The sequence below is a fragment of the Passer domesticus genome, chromosome 3 (genome assembly GCF_036417665.1).
Source record: "Passer domesticus isolate bPasDom1 chromosome 3, bPasDom1.hap1, whole genome shotgun sequence".
Classification (NCBI taxonomy): Eukaryota; Metazoa; Chordata; class Aves; order Passeriformes; family Passeridae; genus Passer; species Passer domesticus.
In genome coordinates this window covers 85,972,360-85,989,020 of record NC_087476.1, presented here as the reverse complement: position 1 = coordinate 85,989,020, position 16,661 = coordinate 85,972,360, and the positions used below count along the sequence as shown (strand labels likewise).

At 43.3% G+C, this 16,661-nt stretch overlaps 1 protein-coding gene across 1 annotated transcript in view; it reads left to right on the top strand.

Annotated features, from left to right (window-relative positions):
• Nucleotides 1–16,661, top strand: part of MIA3 (MIA SH3 domain ER export factor 3) — a 28,089-nt gene continuing 11,428 nt past the window's right edge. The window contains exons 1-8 of the mRNA XM_064415784.1: nucleotides 1–216; nucleotides 888–1,021; nucleotides 6,953–7,039; nucleotides 8,555–11,480; nucleotides 12,393–12,692; nucleotides 14,246–14,307; nucleotides 14,426–14,824; nucleotides 15,469–15,600. Coding sequence (XP_064271854.1) covers nucleotides 54–216; nucleotides 888–1,021; nucleotides 6,953–7,039; nucleotides 8,555–11,480; nucleotides 12,393–12,692; nucleotides 14,246–14,307; nucleotides 14,426–14,824; nucleotides 15,469–15,600 — 4,203 coding nt within the window. The 5' untranslated portion in view covers nucleotides 1–53. The remainder of the gene's footprint in view (nucleotides 217–887; nucleotides 1,022–6,952; nucleotides 7,040–8,554; nucleotides 11,481–12,392; nucleotides 12,693–14,245; nucleotides 14,308–14,425; nucleotides 14,825–15,468; nucleotides 15,601–16,661) is intronic.

Here is a 16,661-nt window from a genome sequence, read left to right as displayed (position 1 = left end):
TGTCTGCTCCCTCCTTCTCGGCCCGGCTGCCTCCCTCCGCGGCGCTCGCCGACATGGCCGCAGCTGCGCCGCCGGAGCCCCGGCTGCTGCTCGCCCTGCTGCTGCTGCTGCTGTCGCTGCCGCCGCCTCCGGGCTCGTGCTGTGCCGCCGCCGCCGCGCCCGACCTGGGCCGCCGCTTCGCCGAGCGCAAGCGCTGCGCCGACCTCGAGTGCAGCAGTGAGTGGGGGCAGCGGGCACGGCCCCGGCCATGGAGTTGTGGGCGAAGATGCCTGCCGGAGGCTCTTCCCTAAGCCCCCTCCTTCCGCCGGCTCGTGCGCAGAAATTGGGGAGGATCGGGGAAACGGGAACGCGACGCTCACGTGCCCCGTCCCTCTACTCAGCCAAGTTTTCCCATCCCCGCAGCTCCGTGTTTCGTTTTCTCCCTCCACTGCAGAGCCCTCTCGTGATAAACCCGTGGATGTTCTCTGGGATAATTCCAGGACCGGTTTGCTAGGACACAGATGTCATCTTTCTGATTTAACATTAATAATTAGCTTCATAGCTTACCCCTGAAGTGTAGTTCTCCAGTGCTTTGTCAAACACTTGTCTTTACTAGCATGCTTCTTTACGTTTTTAGCTATAACTTGCCTTTTAAAAAAATTTAGTTATAACTTGGCTTGTTTGTGTTAATTATAGCTAAAAATTTCTTAGTTATACTTTCAATTTAGTTATATTTTTATTAATTTATTGATTTCTTAGTTGGACTTTCAATTTACTTTATCTCTTGACCCAATCTAGAAAATAGCAAAGTGGAGCATGCAAGGTCCTGTTTACTGCCAGTTGGCAAATACACTTTTCATGTAAATTATTTTAAAAGTCATACTCTTCTCTTTGTTTTCTTTGGACAGTGTTAATGTGCCGAGGGAAGGCCATGCAGGATTTTAAAGGTCCAGACTGTCGCTTTGTAAATTTTAAGAAGGGAGAAGCAGTGTATGTGTATTATAAACTAATAGGAGAATCCACTGAGCTTTGGGCTGGAAGCGTAAGTACTGTAGAGCATTTCTTCAGTGTGCTCTTCTTGGTAATCTGTTTTCATTCCTTTTACATTGTAAGAGAATGCTTGGAGTTTTGAACATGGCTAAATGCAGTGAATGCTGGTTTATCATGAGGCCAGTGGGAAATGGGATGACGTTTGATCAAACCTGAGTGCTGTGAAAAATAGGCAACACTAATGTGTCTAAAAACTGTTAGAAAACTGCCTTTGTGTTGAAAACCTCCTATTGCAGCACTGTCAGTGGTGCTACAGGGTCACCTGGAAGCTGAGCCTCCCTTCCCATTTAGGGAGGCTTAAGCCTGTGCTTGTATTTTCCAATGACGTGGTCTCATCCTGCACTCTGTAATCCTGCTAAAGATCACTGCATATGCATGTTTTAATTATGCTTCTCATCCTTCCTAATATTCATCTGCCTTCTTCCCCTTTTTATCTAAGCTGCATGCAGAGTTGGAGGAAAAATAAGTAGTAAAACTAGAAAGGATTAGGGTAAATTTGATTTCTAAAAGGTCTGTCTCTCTTAGCTCTGCTGTAGCTTGCAGAGTAGTCAGCGTCCTTGGACAATCTGAGAGGCTTCTGCTAATGGGTAAAGAACATCCCCATACTTGCAGTTACTTTGTAGAACGCTCCTCTTGACTTTCATAAGCACCTTATTTTCCTGGCAGAGGCAGGACTGAGATACCATGGAGGAAGAGCAGTTTCTGTGGGCTTCCCTTGAAAATGTTGGTAATACAGAGGTTGCTTAGACCTAGTCCCTGTTACTTCCTCCCCATGTTTCCCCTACGTCCTTTTTAGTGTCTAAATTGCTTACTTCAACCTCTTTTCTTATTCTAGTTTTCTACAAAGGATAAACAATTTTGACAGTAGTCTTGGCTGCTTGACACCACACCTGGGTATTGACTGTGGGGGTAGAGGTTTAGTGAAAATCAGGATGTATCACTTTCTGTAACCACTTCAGGCTCGGTGTGCACAGCCAAGCTCTCAGTAAGAGCTGCATCCAATTAGAATGATACAGAAGTGAACAGAAAAGCTGCAGCACATGGTTAAAGAAGAGTTAATAATTCTCTCGTGGTAATTCCCTTCTGACATGTACTGTACCATAAATAATCTGGGTAATTAGTTGGTACAGGTTTTCAGGGCTGCCAGTTCTCAAGATGCAGAGTAGCAGTGTGGGGCCAATTTTGCATCCTCTAACAAGGTGTAATGTAGGCTGCAAGATCAGACAGCAGGTTAAGGTAATTGTTGAGTTAATATTCAGTTTAATTATTCACTGATAGGCAGCTCATGCAACAGTTAGGTGTGTCTCCAAGTTAAAAGGATGTTTGCTTTGAGTTTAAACTAAAAGCTGCAGCTGGCAGGTCGGAAAGAATTGCCAAGCTCCATTTTATTTGTTGTCATTTTTCAACTGTGTTACATGATTTTCAGTGCTCCTTTTAGGGCAGTGCTGCCAGACTGATTCCTTTTGGTTGGTAGCTATAATCTTTATTTCTTTTATCCCTCTTGGATTGACTGTTGCTGCATTAATCATAACGCTACAACAACCAGCATGGAAGCACTGCAGCAGAGTCAGAGGGGCCTGCCTTTGCATTTTGAGTAGGGCACTGGCCCAGCTGCCCCTGTCCGTGACTCACAGGTAGGACTGGGGTCTTTCCTGTTTCGTGACTTCCTGTGTCAAATTTGGCTGGGCAGCCTGATTTCCCATGCCAGGTTTGGTTGGGCAGTTTGATTTATGCAGGCCAGCCATGCCTGCTGTGTGAAGTCTTGGAGCCAGCAGGAAGCTGCTGCTTGCTAATTAAAACCAGGCTACCCAGTGAGGTCTGCCATCAAAAGAATTCCAATTGAAGCCATGCTACCTTCTGCCTTGGCCCTTTTAGGATCTCACTGCGTGACTTCACGTGGGCTTTGTGTGCATTATTTGATCCCATCCATGTACCCTGCTGCCTTTTTCCATTCCCCAAAGTTTTTTTTGCGGGGGAGGATTATTAGGGCAGAATAGAAGCTATGAAATCAAAGGCAAACTGGAGTCCTGATTGTCAGGTGTGAGCAGAGGTCAGGGAAATGTGTGTATAAGAAGCTTCAACTAATGCAACCTGGGGCTTATTTCAAACAAGTTGTAAATACAGATTCTAATTCCAAAATCAATTTGAAGAAGCCATGAGAAATACAATAGTATTTCTGACCTGAAGGGAGATGATCTGATAAGAAAAGGAGCCTTTCTGTAGCAGATGGGACTAGGCTTTATTTGCATTTGCTTTTCTAATTCACTTCACCCTTTTCAAGCTATTGTTGATTTTTTTCTTTCCCTGTGCCAGTAAACATGTTGTACTTTGACAAAGTAGCTCCTTTATTATTATTTTGTGGTGCCAGTCTTTAATACTAAATTGCTTACAGAGCACACACTATGTTCACTGGGTATTTTGCATGTGAAAAAATTCTGGAACCCAGCTGTAATATGTATTCTATGCATTATATGGCCTGTAGTTTTTAGCAGAGCTCTCTAAACCTCAATAGTAAAGCAAAGCCAAATGCTTGGAAAATACTCTATGACAATTATTTAATAGTCATTTTATGTTATGAATTTCATTAATACATCAGTTATGGGAAAAATGCTTGATTTTTTTTTTTCCCTCAAAGCCAAAAGATAGAGCATATCATGTACTCTCGTTGTCCTCTGCACAGTGTTCTGCTGTAAATCAGTCTCCTCTTCAGCATCAATCTTGTGTTGCTTACGCCATCAAGTTGTTGTATGTCCTGTGCATTTTTCCTGTATTCTGCCCTCACTTTAGCAGGGTCCAAAACTCCAGAAGTATGTCAGATCTTTCCAAGTAAAACTTGCTGCTTTTTCACAAAGCATTTTGTCAAAGACACTTTAAGGTTGTTATTTTATCTTATGGCAAAGGGTTGAATTTAATACCTTTGATTCAAGGTTGAGAAAACCATTTCTGGCCTCATATTACAAGAAATGAACTTAACTGCAGATTGTGGCTTCTTTGTATTGTTGGTTTTTTGTTTTGTTTTGTTTGTTTTCAAAACTTGTACATAGGTTAGTAGAAAAGAAGACAGGATGGATAAAATTAAGTAGAACAGGAAGACAATATTTCTGGAGGACCCAGAGGGTCAGGGCAATACTGTGTTTTTTTAACACTGCCAATGCTCAGCAGGTGCAAACCAGCTCTTCTTTGCCCTGTGTTCTGAAGTTTTAGTTACCTGTGATGCCTGTGCTTTAGGGATATGGGCTTTAAGATTTTAAAAAATTGAACATCATCTTCCCCAGCTGTCTGTTTTCTGATACATGATGTGAGAGTGTGGCTTCTTGGTCAGTGAATCTGCAGCAGCTGCCTGTGGCACGTGGACACGAGGGGGGCCAGATGATATACACACAGCCATGTGTCTTGTCCATGCACAACTTTTTAGCTGGGAAGAGAGTGGATATTTCTCCCTTATACACTTGGCATTGATAGTGCCTTTCCTCTGTCATGTCTGTAGAAAATGAATGTTTCCTTTATTTGCACAATGAGGCATTTTTTTCCTCTTACAAGAGAGTACTTGTAAGGAGAGAAGCAGATGAAATTTTGGGCAGGCAGATCCCATATGGCTTCTAAACCACAGAAGTGGCAAACTGGGTCACTGCAGATGACTTGTATGGTCAGCAGCTTGGATTGCAATAAAGGAGTTTCAAATTGTGATGCCTGATTATAATGGTTGTCACAGAGATTAGTCTGTAAGGAGGCTTTGAAGCTCTAACTTATGTTTTCAGAAAGATCATTAAAAACTGGAGTTGAAGTTTAGAGAGAGCAATAAGCCTATTTACAATTAAACTCTAGTGTACTACACAAAGACAAGCTTTTGATTTGACTTGTCTAAATGAATTTCCCATTCCCATTGGTAATTGCCAATAATAAACATAATTCCTAATAATAATCATACATACATTATCTGTTTTCAGTAAGAGAGCAATATCTGTTTACAAAAGGTGGAGAGGGAACAGTTTGGGGTTTCTTAATACATGTGTAACTAAATTCAGAGATATCAACTATGGAAGATAAGATCTGAATGAGAAGTAGTTTAAAAAGGAAGTCCTGTAATGTATCACTTTGTTCTTCACTTGCAAATCAAAACGAGCACCTCCAAAAATTATTATTATATTATTTACTAGATACTAATTTAATATTTTTTTTGTTTTAATACCATTGTAAATCTAGAAAGATTCAGGCAAGGTTAACCTGTTCCAGTGCTATCAGTGTAACAATATATCTGTGTATCCCTAATATCCCATACCAAGTTTCTTTTTTAGTTTGAACTTCAGCTGAGTGTTCTCCCCACACAAACTCTTCAAGAAAATTGGCAATTGTCATCTTTTTCCTGTAACAAATGATTGAGGAAATGACCAACTTTATTTTTTTCCCCCAGATATTTTGGTTGTCTAGGAACTTTGTACCTTTCTATGTGTTTCCACCAGACTCTAATTGCCTCAACTATCTAATCAGTGTAGTGATTGCATGCTATTAATACTGGCTTCTTGACAGCTGTTGTCAGCACTCTTAAGTGTGAGCATTACTGTGTGTAGATCATATCTAGTGAGTGATAAGAGAGATTCTTGTCTTCCACTGTTTGCCTTACTTTAGCACATTGAAAATCACCATTCTGTGACTGATTTTTTGCTTGTGTCAAGCACTGAAGAGAAACAATGCATTTGCAGAGGAGAGGGGGGTATATTTTCCACACAGGTTTTTAAATTATTAATTCTGCATTTTAAAATTATGCAATTTTGCATTTCTCTACAATCCGCTTTAAGAATTTTTTTCCGTAAGTTACAAGGTGAACGTATTTTGGGCTATAATATTGTGCATGGATGTAAATCTTATTAGTCAACGATCCTCTTCTACTTGCTACTTGAGAAAATCCTTGAGGTGTGTGTGGTACCTCTGGTGCCTGCACAATAGTTAAAGCAATTGAGTCGGAAGGCCTGGGATTTATTCCCAGCTCTCCTGCCGGGGTTGGCTGTTACTTGTCTCTGCCCCAGCATGGGAAAAGGTGGTTCTGGACAGGCCGCGCTTTCGAAGAAGGAGTCTGAACTCTTGCTTTTCGATCTTCAGTTGAGTTTATTGTTCCTTATCTACAAAGTTTTTCTGTCTGTCCAGCCGAGGTCTGATCAGCAAGACAACCAAGGGCACTCTCTCTCGCCCACGGGGCGGTTGTCTCTTTTATAGTGAAAACTACATATTAGATATTTACCTTCTATTTCCAATACTTTTTGCCCTTGTTGGCAAGTGCACCTTCACTATGAACCAATCCACACATGCCAACATCATCCTGAACATGGATGCCAAGGAGAAGAAAGAAGGACAGGGCACGCCCAAATCCCTCCATCCTGGGACTCCCGACCCCCATGTACAGAATTCCAAACCCCCCTGTACAACATATAAAACCACCCTGTACAGTGCATTATAATTTAAGTTTTATCTAGTGAATATTATCCCCTCACCATTCAAACTTGAAATTCTCTCATTTCCTCACATTCAGGTGTCATTTCTTTAGAAGGATCAAAGTCAAGCCACCAGGTACTTTTGGCAACATTCCAGGACCTCCGAGCCCCCCCAAGGGTTGTCTCAGTAGCTCTGGACATCCGGTGTGATGTACTGAGTTCCCACACTCTCCTATTAATTTGTTATAATTCAAGCTTTAAAACATGAACAGTAAAACTTAAACTAGTTTCACAAGGCTGTTGTGAAATGTAAAACCTCAGTGAAAGCTTTGGCATAAACAAAGCATCACTGGTCTTTTATTCACTGTGTTAAACTTCATTTAGAATACTTGAGAGTCAGTTCAACATATTTGCTACTAGTGTCTGCAATTTTTTACATAGTCATATAATTTCTTAACCTTTGCTGGTTTTCATTTGTATTTGGTTGTTTTTTGCAGGTTGGAAGTGATTTTGGATATTTTCCAAAGGATTTACTTGAAATAAATCATAACTATTCCAATGAGGAGCTAGAATTACCAACAGATGTAAGTCTTACTTGTCCTGGTTTTTTCTTCAGTAACTTTTTGTTAGTAAGCAGCTACATACTTGTAGAGGTGCACATGTATGTAGGGGGGTGGAATGTTTGTGCAGCTCTGTATGTGGGTGGATGTGAAAACATCAGCCCAAAATGTGGGTGTTGACATTTCTCAAATGTTACGGTTTTCTTCTAAAGGGATCTGTTTGGATTGAACTCTGTACATCCTGCTAGCTGGCTTGTGCATAGGCTTTCTGGTGTGTAATCAAAATGGCTTCTTTTCACAAACTTTCCAAGTACTGTCAGAAACAAAACTGGGTACACTCAGCCCTTTGATTGTGGAATTGGTCCTGCAGCCCTTTTACACATGACTGGCTTTCATGCAGTAATTGCAGCAACTCCAGAGTTGTGTCACTAAAGTCTTTTTGAGGCTGTAGCTTTAGGCATGCTTGCAGCACAGAAAGCCAAGCAAATCCTGGGCTGCATCCAAGGCAGCTCGGTCAGCAGGGCAAGGGATGGTATTCTGCCCCTCTGCTCTGCCCTGGTGAGACCCCACCTGCAGTGCTGCATCCAGCTCTGGGGTCCTCCAGCACAGGAGGGACATCAGCCTCTTGGAATGAGTCCAGAGTAGGCCACCAAGGTGATTTGAAGGATGAACCACCTTTCCTATGAGGAAGGGCTGAGAGATGTGGGATTGTTTAGCCTGAAAAAGAGAAGGCTCCAGAGAGACCTAATTGCAGCCTTCCAGTACCTGAAGGGAGCCTACAAGAAAGATGGAGAGGGACTTTTTATAAGAGCATGTAGTGACAGGACAAGGGGGAATGGCTTCAAACTGAAGGAGAGCAGGTTTAGGTTAGATATTAGGAAGAAATTATTTGGAGGTACTGAAAGAAGTTGCCCAGAGAAGTTGTGGATGCCCCATCCCTGGAAGTGTTCACGGACAGGATGGATGGGGTTCTGAGCTACCTGGTCTAGTGGAAGGTGCCCCTACCCAGGGCAGGGGATTGAACCTTGATGACCTTTAAACCCCTTTCAAGAATGGCCACCCAAGGCCATTCTATGGTTCTATGAAATTGTGTCTCACACTGCTTCTATTTATTTTTCAGCAACTGCATGACAGGGAGCTCCTGCTTGGAGGACTTGGTCCTTTAAGGGGACACGAGTTAACAGAGGTTGTGATGCTCAACCTTAGCAACATTTGTTTTCTTCTGTTCACTGGCGTTCAGTAATAGACTTGTTCTTAATTCAGTACATATGGTGATGAGTGCAGTGTAATACTGCCACCTCCATTGCTGCCTTACAGTTTGTTCCTGCAAAACCTCTTTATTTAGGTTTTTTTATGAGTCCTTGGGCAAAACCTCCACTGATTTTAAAGAGAGCTTTGGTTAAGGACTCAAGGGGTTAATTCTGTGTGATTAACATAACTTTGCTGTTGCATCTCTCTGTAAGTAGGCAAATGTTTTTGGTCTCATCACTGCTATAAATAAAATAATATTTTTTGACTACATGTTGTTTTTCATTTCAGGAAACAGACTTTGTTTGCTTTGATGGAGGAAGGGATGACTTTGATAATTATAATGTGGATGAACTTCTGAAGTCATTGCAAGAGACAGTAGCAAATGAAGGGGAAACTGATCCAGGGACAAAACCAGCTGAAGGAATTGAGAAGGATAAGGAGGTTGAACAGACTGATAGAGGAAAGTCCTTTGGTGCTTTGGAGACAGACAATCTTGAGCAAAGCGCTGAAGAAGAAAAGGAAAAACTTGTCTTGTCAGACAAAGTTGACAATTCTCTTACAGAAGGAACTGAAAATACTGGGGGAGACTCCAGTGTCAATAGTCACAAAGAAGGCTCTCGGGGAGATCAAATTGCACATGAGCACTTGAAAGGAATGCTACATGGAAAACTAAAAGGGCTAGAAAGTGAAAATACCAAAAACACTAGTATTCCTCAGGGTGAAACCAGCCAACTTGACCAAGAGAATGAAGTCAATGCCTATACACTTTTAAACAGAGAACTCTCTGTGAACTTAAAAACAAAATTTGGCTCAACTGCTGATGCTGTTGTATCAGATGATGAAGTGACTCGCCTTGTTACTTCACTGGAAGATGATTTAAATGAAGATTTGAGCATTAATCCTCACAATGAAGAGGAGGAGCCAGAGTTTGCAGATCAATCTGCAGAAATCCCTTTGCTGTCTTTTACAGCAGAAGATGAAATTACATCCCCTGTGGATTTAGAAGATGATGGAAATGATGACGTTAAGTCACAAAATCATGAACCCGATAAAGATGCAAAGGGTGCTACAAAGCTAAATAACCAAAGAGACAATGGAGAGGAACGTGATTCAGATGCATTAGGTCTTAAGGATGCCTTCAGTAAGAGCAGGAACTCTGGTGACAGTGTAAGTGTAGACAGGTTTGAATCTGAACAAACAGAAGAGAAACAGGAGGAGGTGGTGCTAATTAGTAAAAGAGAAGCACCAGCAACAACTCAACCTGAGGATCTCTCCAAAGAACTCCTTGGAAAGGAACCTGTGGGTACAGGTGATCTGGGTTTAAAAGAAAAAGCCAACAGAACTGAACAGTTGGAGGAGCAGATAACTGATGGAACAGAGTCACATTCTGCAGCACTGAAAGGTACAGCAGTGCCTGATCCTCCTTTGCCTAGTCCAGACAGTGCTCTGGAGTCCAAATCATTACTTAAAAACAAGGAAGATGCTTCAGTACCATCTGATGATGATATCATCAAAAGTCCTGAAAGAGTTCCACTTGCTCCAATAGAGAAAAGTGAGAAACAGTTTGAGGATGATACCTCGGAGGAGTCCTTGGAAAGTGATTTAAAGCACAAAAGACCATGGGAGAAAACAATGGAGAAGGGAGAAGCTGAGAACAAACCTCCAGTTAATGTTCTAGCCAAACTAGTGGAAGAAGTAAAAAATGCATCTCAAGGTGACCTAGGAGATATTGACCTTTTGAGACAGAAAGTGGAGCGTGGAATGCCTGTTGTGGAGAAAGAACTTCTCAAACATGAAGATTTAAAACAAGCAGAGAAAACTGATCATGAAAATAAAAATCCCGCCTCTTCTAACAAAGAACTGGAAATAAAAAAGAGAAACCTGAAAGAAACCCCTGCAGAGGAAGGAGAGCCAAGCTATAGTGGAGGTGTTGAGCAACCTAGGCCATGGGAAAATGAAACTGAGTATTCAGAGGCAGATATGAATGAAAAACTTTCAAGAAATCCTGGCAAGATGCCAGTGTTTAAAGAAAGCACTGAGAAAAGTTCCCCTGAAGAAAAATTAAAAAGCATCACACAGAACACTAATACAGATAATCTTACTCATCAAGGAACTGCTCATCCTGAGGATGTGGGATCAGACAGAAATCTTGGCAAAGACTTGGCTAAAGAAACAACACAAAGAGCAGAATTGCAATCTGAAGAGCCAGATGCTGAAGATGACCCTGACCTGAAAGAAGCGGATGATGGGCTACTGGAAGATGAGAATGCAGCAAGTGCAAAGTTGTCACAAGCAAGGGCTGCAAATGCCCAGGGTAATACACTAGGTGGTGAAAATACAAATCCTGAATTAGAAGGACTCAGTAAAGCTGTTTCAGGAACCCCAAATCCTACTTACAAAACAGAAGAGGAAACAAACTCATTTCCTAAGGAGGATAAAACAATCAGCATGCAAAATGCAAGCGAGATTGGGAACAAAGTAGTTGACGTATCAGTGAGAAAAGATGCTGAATTGGACGAGATGCAACATGTCACAGAAGCTGATGAGGAGTCTTCTGAACATGAGGAACCATCAGCTGTGGAAGAACATAATTTCCAATCTCCTCACACAGAAGACAGCAATGACTTTGACCAAAGGAAAGATCATCTCCTAGAGGGCATTTCACAGAGAGACTCAAAAGAGGTGCAAAATTTAGAGCAAACAAGAAATGACCACCAGCAATCTGCATATGTCCCCAGCCCTGCAGACAGCTCAGAAGCCACCAGTGACATGGTAACAGACTTCAGTGAGTCTGTGCAGCGGCTCTCAATAATGAAAGAGTTCCTGGATGAAAAGCACGTGATGCGCCTACAGAAGTACCTTGGGCTCCAACATGTGCTTAGGGTTGAAGCCATGTTCCACGACATGAAGGTGGAGATGGAGCTTGCTCGGAAGGCGAGCCAGAATAATGAAGATATAGAGAAAGCTCTGGATGAGATACTGGAGTTTTCAGAATCGAGTATTATGGATGTTGTAGGAAAAGTTCTGGATTCCAGGGTGGCAGAAAATAAGGAGGAGGTTGTGAGGGAGATGGATTTGTATGATGAGGAAAGTGCACTGATGGATGATATCCAAGAGTTAATATATTCATTAAGAAGTAAATATTCATCTGCTGGTGAGAGTGTCCTACTTGCTTCTCCTCCAGAACAGGGAGATGACCAGCTGCACATTCAAGGTAGGATGTTAAACCAGTTAATAAACAGATGAAATGGAAGTAAAACCCTGTCCCAAGCAACACTAACACAGAGAAGCTTTAAGAGGGTGAGCAAGTAGAATTGAAAGAGATCTTGTGCAATAACCTGGGATTTTTCTTATTTTTAGTGAATATTTTTAGCATTGTGATGAGAGTGGCTCAGGGACAAATCCTAAGGGAGGATACTGAGTTCAGCACACCTGTTCTTATGGACCAAGTTCTGCATAAGATAAGTGAGATCCATGCATGTATATGGTCATAAGGAGCCACTCAGGACAAGTCTGTACCTCCTTAAGAAACAGGGATTCACATATACTAATCTGCAGAATTTTCTGAAGGGCTTTTTTTTCCTCTGAACTAATTATCAACTGATTGTGAGAGATCTGGGAATTAATGCAAAGTCCAGGTACTAAATCCAGGCACCTAAAGTCTCAGATGTCCTTATAATCATATTTTTGCCCATATTCATAAAGGAGTGCATAAGTAGCAATACCGAACAAACAGATGTTTTGATTGGTCAAGAACCAGAGGTAGAGTCTTTTGCATAATTACTGGGTTTTCTATTAGTGTGCAAGATGTTAAGATACACTTTTAGCCAGGCTCCTCTTACAGTAGTACATGTTAAGTATGCGATTTCTGATAAGGTCACGAATGATGCAAATATTTCACTTTGCAGTGTTTCACTGCAAGGTCAGTGGTTGATATCGTGCATACAGACATTTAATTACGTGTTACTGAAAGTTGATTGAGAATATACTGGAAGCAATACACAAACTGAAATATTTAAAAAGTGTCAAGAAAGCTTGGTGACATGCAGCATTTCCCTGAAGGTAGGTGTGAGTAAGTAATACTTATTAGCTCAGTGCTTAATTCATATCTCCTTGTCTGTCACAGATGGTGCAAAAGAGGCTGAATATGACAGTGTTTCTGGAATACCATATGGCAGAAACCCGAATTCCATTGATGAGGGCAATCGGGAATTTCAGCAGCTCATTGAAGATAAGAGGCCAGAGCAGCCTATAGAGGAGGGGGAGAAGAGGGCTGTCAATGTTCCACCTGAGCATGAAGAGGTCAACTACTCAGATAATGGAGAAGCTGAAGAAAGGTATGATAGTGGAAGAGGATCACTCCTGGAAGATACTTCCTTTGCGTCAGTTGATTCAGGAGAGAGTGCCAGCAAACACATTGCTGAAGGTAACCATTTGAAATTGGCTTATTTTGTTCTTTTGCTCTTGAAGGCGCACATGGTTTAATGGATTTTTAGGCATATAGCAGGAGTTTTCACTGATACTTTCATTTTATGTTGCAGTAATCCTCATGGCTTTCCCTGATTGGTGACAGTCCCTCTAGGGGCAGTACTGTATTGCTAATTTAGCACAGCAGTTTTTCTACTATGGTTTTGCAATGTAGGAAAAAGGAAAGTGCTCTTGTGAGTGTCAGAGTCAGAGCTCTTTGGACTGTGTCTCAGGACAGATGGACTGTGTGTCACGATGGTAGTGGGGAAAGAGCAGAAATCCCTGGAATCACACCATCAGCCCAGGTTTCATCCTCTTTCCAGGGATTGACAGCCTAAAGGTCACTTTCTATAGACAGCATGGCCCACAGAATTATGTGCCCTCTTTTTTAGCCCATGTCTCTGGGCCATATTACTTTCCAGGAAAGGTGGTATGCAGCTTTCCCCTCAAGCAGCTCAATCATTTCTCTGTGTGTTGGAGTAGGAGATATGTTTGGCTCCCTCTGGCTGAGGCCTTATCCCTCTGGAGCTAGAGTGCTGTCTCATCATTATACCAAGGAGGGATCCTGTTACTATCATCTTTCCTGGCTCTGTTTTGGTATGAAACAATCTTTGACTGTATTCTCAGTGCTACTCTCTGTTTGCTGTTATGCCTTCACTTCTGATTATGCTTAATAATTCAGTCTCCACTGAGCATTTAGGAAATTAGGAAAAATTCAGGCACATTTTTGTTTAGTTTTTGTACATTGCTGAGGTGCTGTACCATCTCCAGGGCCAAGTGCTTTTGAGCAGCTTCTAAGATCTGAAGGTAGCTCTAGGATGAATGCCAATAAAATTAAGGCATTTTAAATGGCTAGTGGATAACTTACTGGTTAAGCAGTCAGGTGTTCAGCTGTATTTTAGACATTTTCCATTTTTTCGTTAAATGTGGTAAAATGCTGCTTGGCAGGAGTTCTTAGGAGAGCTGGTAGAAGTGTTGGAAAGTAACAAGGTGGATGATGGTAGAATGGCTGGTCACAGCTGCTGTTCCGTGGTGTGACAACAGGCTGGGCGGGTGGCTGTGGAATCTGCTGGCTCAGATATGGCAGAAGAAGGAGCAAGAGGAGAGGCCAGTATTCAGGCCAAGGCAGAGCTGGAGATGGTTTAAAGCTTTTGCCACACTTAGAGTACTGTCAGAGTTCAGGAGTGTTTGACATGCTGTCATTCTTGGGGATCTCCTGTGTAGGGCCAGGTGTTGGACTTTACAGTCCCTTCCAACTTAGTTAGAATACTCTTTGATTCTCTGAACACTGCTGGGAACTAATCGGAAGGATTCGCGGTTAAGAACTGAAGAGTGTGTGCTGCTCTGATTCACGGCTGGAGTAGCTGGGTGTGGACTATCAGCGCACTTCCCAAGGGCTCGCTGCCTCTTTCCCCAGAGCCCCGGCGCACCGGGGGCCGTCCTTCAGCGCGGTGGCCGAGGCGGCTGCCGTGTGGCCCCGTGAGGTGACGCCGCTCCCCTCTCGCCCCACAGGTGCCGGTGCGGGCGCCGCCTGGCGGGGGGCCCTGGGCGAGGCGCGGGAGCTGCTGCGGCGGGTGAGTGGCGGCGGCGCGCGCCGTGTGACGTGGGCGGGGGCGGGGAGGCCGCGAGGGGCGGTGCGCGGCGGGCGGGCCCTGAGGGAGGAAGGGCTGACGTGTGCCTGGCGCTCCCGAGCCGCCATGGATACCGCGGGCGGCAGTGGGTGGCCGGTGGAGGAGCCCTCGGGGCGGCGGAAGCTGTTGCAGGTTAGGGCAGGGAAACGGCGGCGGGCGGAGGGCTGGCCGTGAGGAGCGGCGGAGGAGTTTCAGCGGCCCGACCCGGGCAGTGACACACCTCCCCCAAGCGAGGCTGGTCTCTGAGGGGGTCACCCCGGCGTACCCCGCCGTGAGGGCGGCTGGCATTCCGTGCCTCCGGCCCGTAATGTGGGGCAATCCGGGGGAGGCTCCCGCTGGCATCAGGGATCGCTGCCTGTCTCTTCCGGATGGCGGGGAGAGCTCGTCCCCCGGCCAGGCTCTGCAGGGGCAAGTGTGCGCCCTCCTTTCTGTCCCCCTTCGTCTGCCGGCTGTGGAGAAGGTAGGGAGAGAGAGGGTAAGTTGGAGGAAAGGAAAGGAGAAGGCAGCGGCTTCCGTGTGGCTCGCGCAGTTTGTTCCCTGAGCGCCGTGCCATGTCACTATGAGCCCCTTCAACCTGTACCAAGCATTTGCACCTTCCCCAGGTGCTCTCTGATCTCCAGGTAGAAGAGGAGACTTATGGCATATGTCGACCCTCTGACAGGGGCAGCAGCTGGGAGAAGATCTGAGCCATTCGCACTGGATTGGTACAGACATCCAGATGTAAAACTGGGGTTTTTTTCTATGGTTTTCCATCCTTATAGCTTTATTTGTAAACAGGTCAAATAACTGTGCTATGTAACAGTGCTATGTAATGCAAATTGTGTACATCAGTGTGTACTCATTTTGGTGTGGCTCTTCTTTGCCAGCAGACTGCCACTGTCAGGTGTCCTCCTGAGTGCACTCGGGAGTTTTGCACTGAAATATGACCACCAGGCTGCTCTGTGGTTTTCTTCATTTTCGGTTTTCAGTTTGCAGAAAAATTGCAAGAAACCTCCAGATGTTCTCTGGTTTTATGAGGGGAATAAAGGCACCTATCAGACTGCTTGTTTTACCCCACTGTTTAATGAAAACACACTCATAGCTGTCACTGCTGTCGGTTTGCAGTTGGTTGCCACGCTGCCTGAGGAAATGCGTCCTGGGCCTGATTTTCATGGACTTCCATGGGAGCCTGTTATTATAACTGCCTTAGTAGGAATTGTCACACTTGCTATATTTTTCTGGAGAACCTGCCTTTCAGTGAGTATACTTCATGCTTGCAAGCCTCTGATGTTTCACTAACTGAACGGTTCTTTGTATGGTTCAACTGTTTCAGCATTACTGAAGTCAAAGCAATATGTAGTCTTTTGTGTTTTTACTTTCTCTGTTTAGAGCATTAATGGGAGCTAAATGTTGGGCTGAATAGCTAAAGTAAGTTGCAGTACTAAGAAGCATTTTCTATAAGCTGGTAATTGAAGATTGCTTAGTAAGAGGTAATTTCAAAAGCAGCATAGAGGAGTATGATGTAAGTAAAGAATGCTGAGGAAAAGGTCAGCATATCTTTGAAATGAGAAGTCTTCCATGTGCTTAAACGTGTTGCTGGCTATATCCAAAACAAACAGTTAATCCTCCCCACTTCATGTTGTCCATCTGCTTGCAGGTACTGCATTTAAAAACCTAAAAACATTATATTAATTGTGATTGGAGAGCCTCTTCCATTTGTCCTCATTCCTACATGGATAATTTTCTGTGCAACAGAAAGTCTATCACCAGTTCTCAACTGTAGCTGTGCTTTTCCTTGGGAGCTGAGAGATGAGAATCAAATAGGCAAATTTATTTTTCAGCTGTCCAGTTTAGTCATGATATGCTCTAGAAATTTGTGGAATGCTTCATATTTGTCTGACAAAAATAAACTAAAACTACATTTTTTTTCTGTAACAATATTGATAGATTTTTTTCCCTTGCTTAGTTTTGGTATTGAGTACACTGGGTCAGTTTCAAATGCAAAAACAAGTATTAATATAACACGGTAAAAAAGCTTCTGAAAGTCATCTTTTATGGGGTTAATTTCAAAACAACCACCTGTCACGTAAACATACTGCTTTAGAAGGCATAAAGCTGGGATGCAAGGGTTTTTTTTCCTGCTTGCAAGTTTGTGGCTGTGGTTTGATACAAACAACACACAAATGGCTTCATTTTCTTCAAATTAGCTGTGGGCAGTTACCCACGATCCTTTAGCGAGTGACTAAAGACTTTGGGGCAGGGCTTTAGCCTGGGAGCTTTTATTAGAAAGCAGCTTAAGCTTGTTTGTAGTGTTACTC